Source organism: Chaetura pelagica, unplaced genomic scaffold (genome assembly GCF_000747805.2).
Source record: "Chaetura pelagica isolate M959 unplaced genomic scaffold, ChaPel_1.0 scaffold268, whole genome shotgun sequence".
Taxonomy (NCBI): Eukaryota; Metazoa; Chordata; class Aves; order Apodiformes; family Apodidae; genus Chaetura; species Chaetura pelagica.
In genome coordinates this window covers 11,747-13,016 of record NW_009954223.1, presented here as the reverse complement: position 1 = coordinate 13,016, position 1,270 = coordinate 11,747, and the positions used below count along the sequence as shown (strand labels likewise).

Below are 1,270 nucleotides of genomic sequence, written 5' to 3'. Positions count from 1 at the left end.
GGATGAAAAGTGGGAGAGGGAGCTGGAGGTTGGAGCTGAGGAGGGAATTGTGGAGTGTGAGGGTGGGGAGAGCCTGGGCCGGGTTGCCCAGGGAAGCTGTGGCTGCCCCATCCCTGGGGGTGTTGAAGGGCAGGTTGGATGGGGCTGGGAGCAGCCTGGGCTGCTGGGAGGTGTCCCTGCCCATGGGGGGTGGGACTGGATGGGCTTTATGTTCCCTTCCAACCCTCCCCTGCCCATGAGCTGCCAGCCTGCCTTGGAGCAGCCCCAGGGAGCAGAGCTCCAGGTTCTCCCCCCTCCCCCCAGTGCTGCTCTGGATGTGGAGCTCTCGGATGATTCTTTCCCGCCGGAAGATTTTGGCATCGTCTCTGGGATGCTCAACGTCAAGTGGGACAGGATTGCTCCGTATCCTTTCCTGCTTGGGAATCTCTCCCAAATGTCCCCCTTGCCCCTCAGCCTCCCATGGCTCCCTTGCCTCCCTCTGGCCTCCCAACATTCCCAACCTCCCGTGTTCCTTAACACGGGGCTTTCAGCGCCAGCAACGTGTCCCACACCGTGGTGCTCAGGCCTCTCAAGGCTGGATACTTCAACTTCACCTCTGCTACCATCACCTACCTGGCCCAGGAGGGTGGGCAGGTTGTGGTGAGTGGATCAATTACAGGATCCTGCCCCAAACCCCAGAGCAGAAACACCCAGAGGTGCCCTTAGAGCTGCTGTTGCACATCCCTGTGCCCTCATGGGCTCTGCTGCAGGAAGAGAAGGTGCCAAACACTCTTCTCCCCTGCTTTTAGTGGTCAGGGTGAGGCAAAAAGCAGAGGGCAGGATTGTCCTGTTACCCCCCCCAACACCACCCTCCCAAGGGAAGATAAAAGGGGATTAAGGAAGAGAGACTTGAAGGCTGGAAGTGAAAACTGGAGCAGGTTTATTGGAACAAGGAAGGGGGAGTAATGTGGGTTGAGGAGCAGATCTATGAACTTATATACACACAAAACCAATCTCAAAGAGAAGGCTCCAGGAAGAGCTTAGAGCAGCTTCCAGGGCCTTAAGGGGCTCCAGGAAAGCTGGGGAGGGACTTGGGCCAAGGGCAGGGAGGGATGGGATGAGGGGGAGGGATGAAAAGTGGGAGAGGGAGCTGGAGGTTGGAGCTGAGGAGGGAATTGTGGAGTGTGAGGGTGGGGAGAGCCTGGGCCAGGTTGCCCAGGGAAGCTGTGGCTGCCCCATCCCTGGGGGTGTTGAAGGGCAGGTTGGATGGGGCTTGGAGCAGCCTGGGCTG

At 59.0% G+C, this 1,270-nt stretch overlaps 1 protein-coding gene across 1 annotated transcript in view; it reads left to right on the top strand.

Moving 5' to 3' along the window:
- SSR2 (signal sequence receptor, beta (translocon-associated protein beta)) overlaps positions 1–1,270 on the top strand; it is a 5,338-nt gene that overhangs the window by 1,479 nt on the left and 2,589 nt on the right. The window contains exons 2-3 of the mRNA XM_010003523.1: positions 304–402; positions 531–639. Coding sequence (XP_010001825.1) covers positions 304–402; positions 531–639 — 208 coding nt within the window. The remainder of the gene's footprint in view (positions 1–303; positions 403–530; positions 640–1,270) is intronic.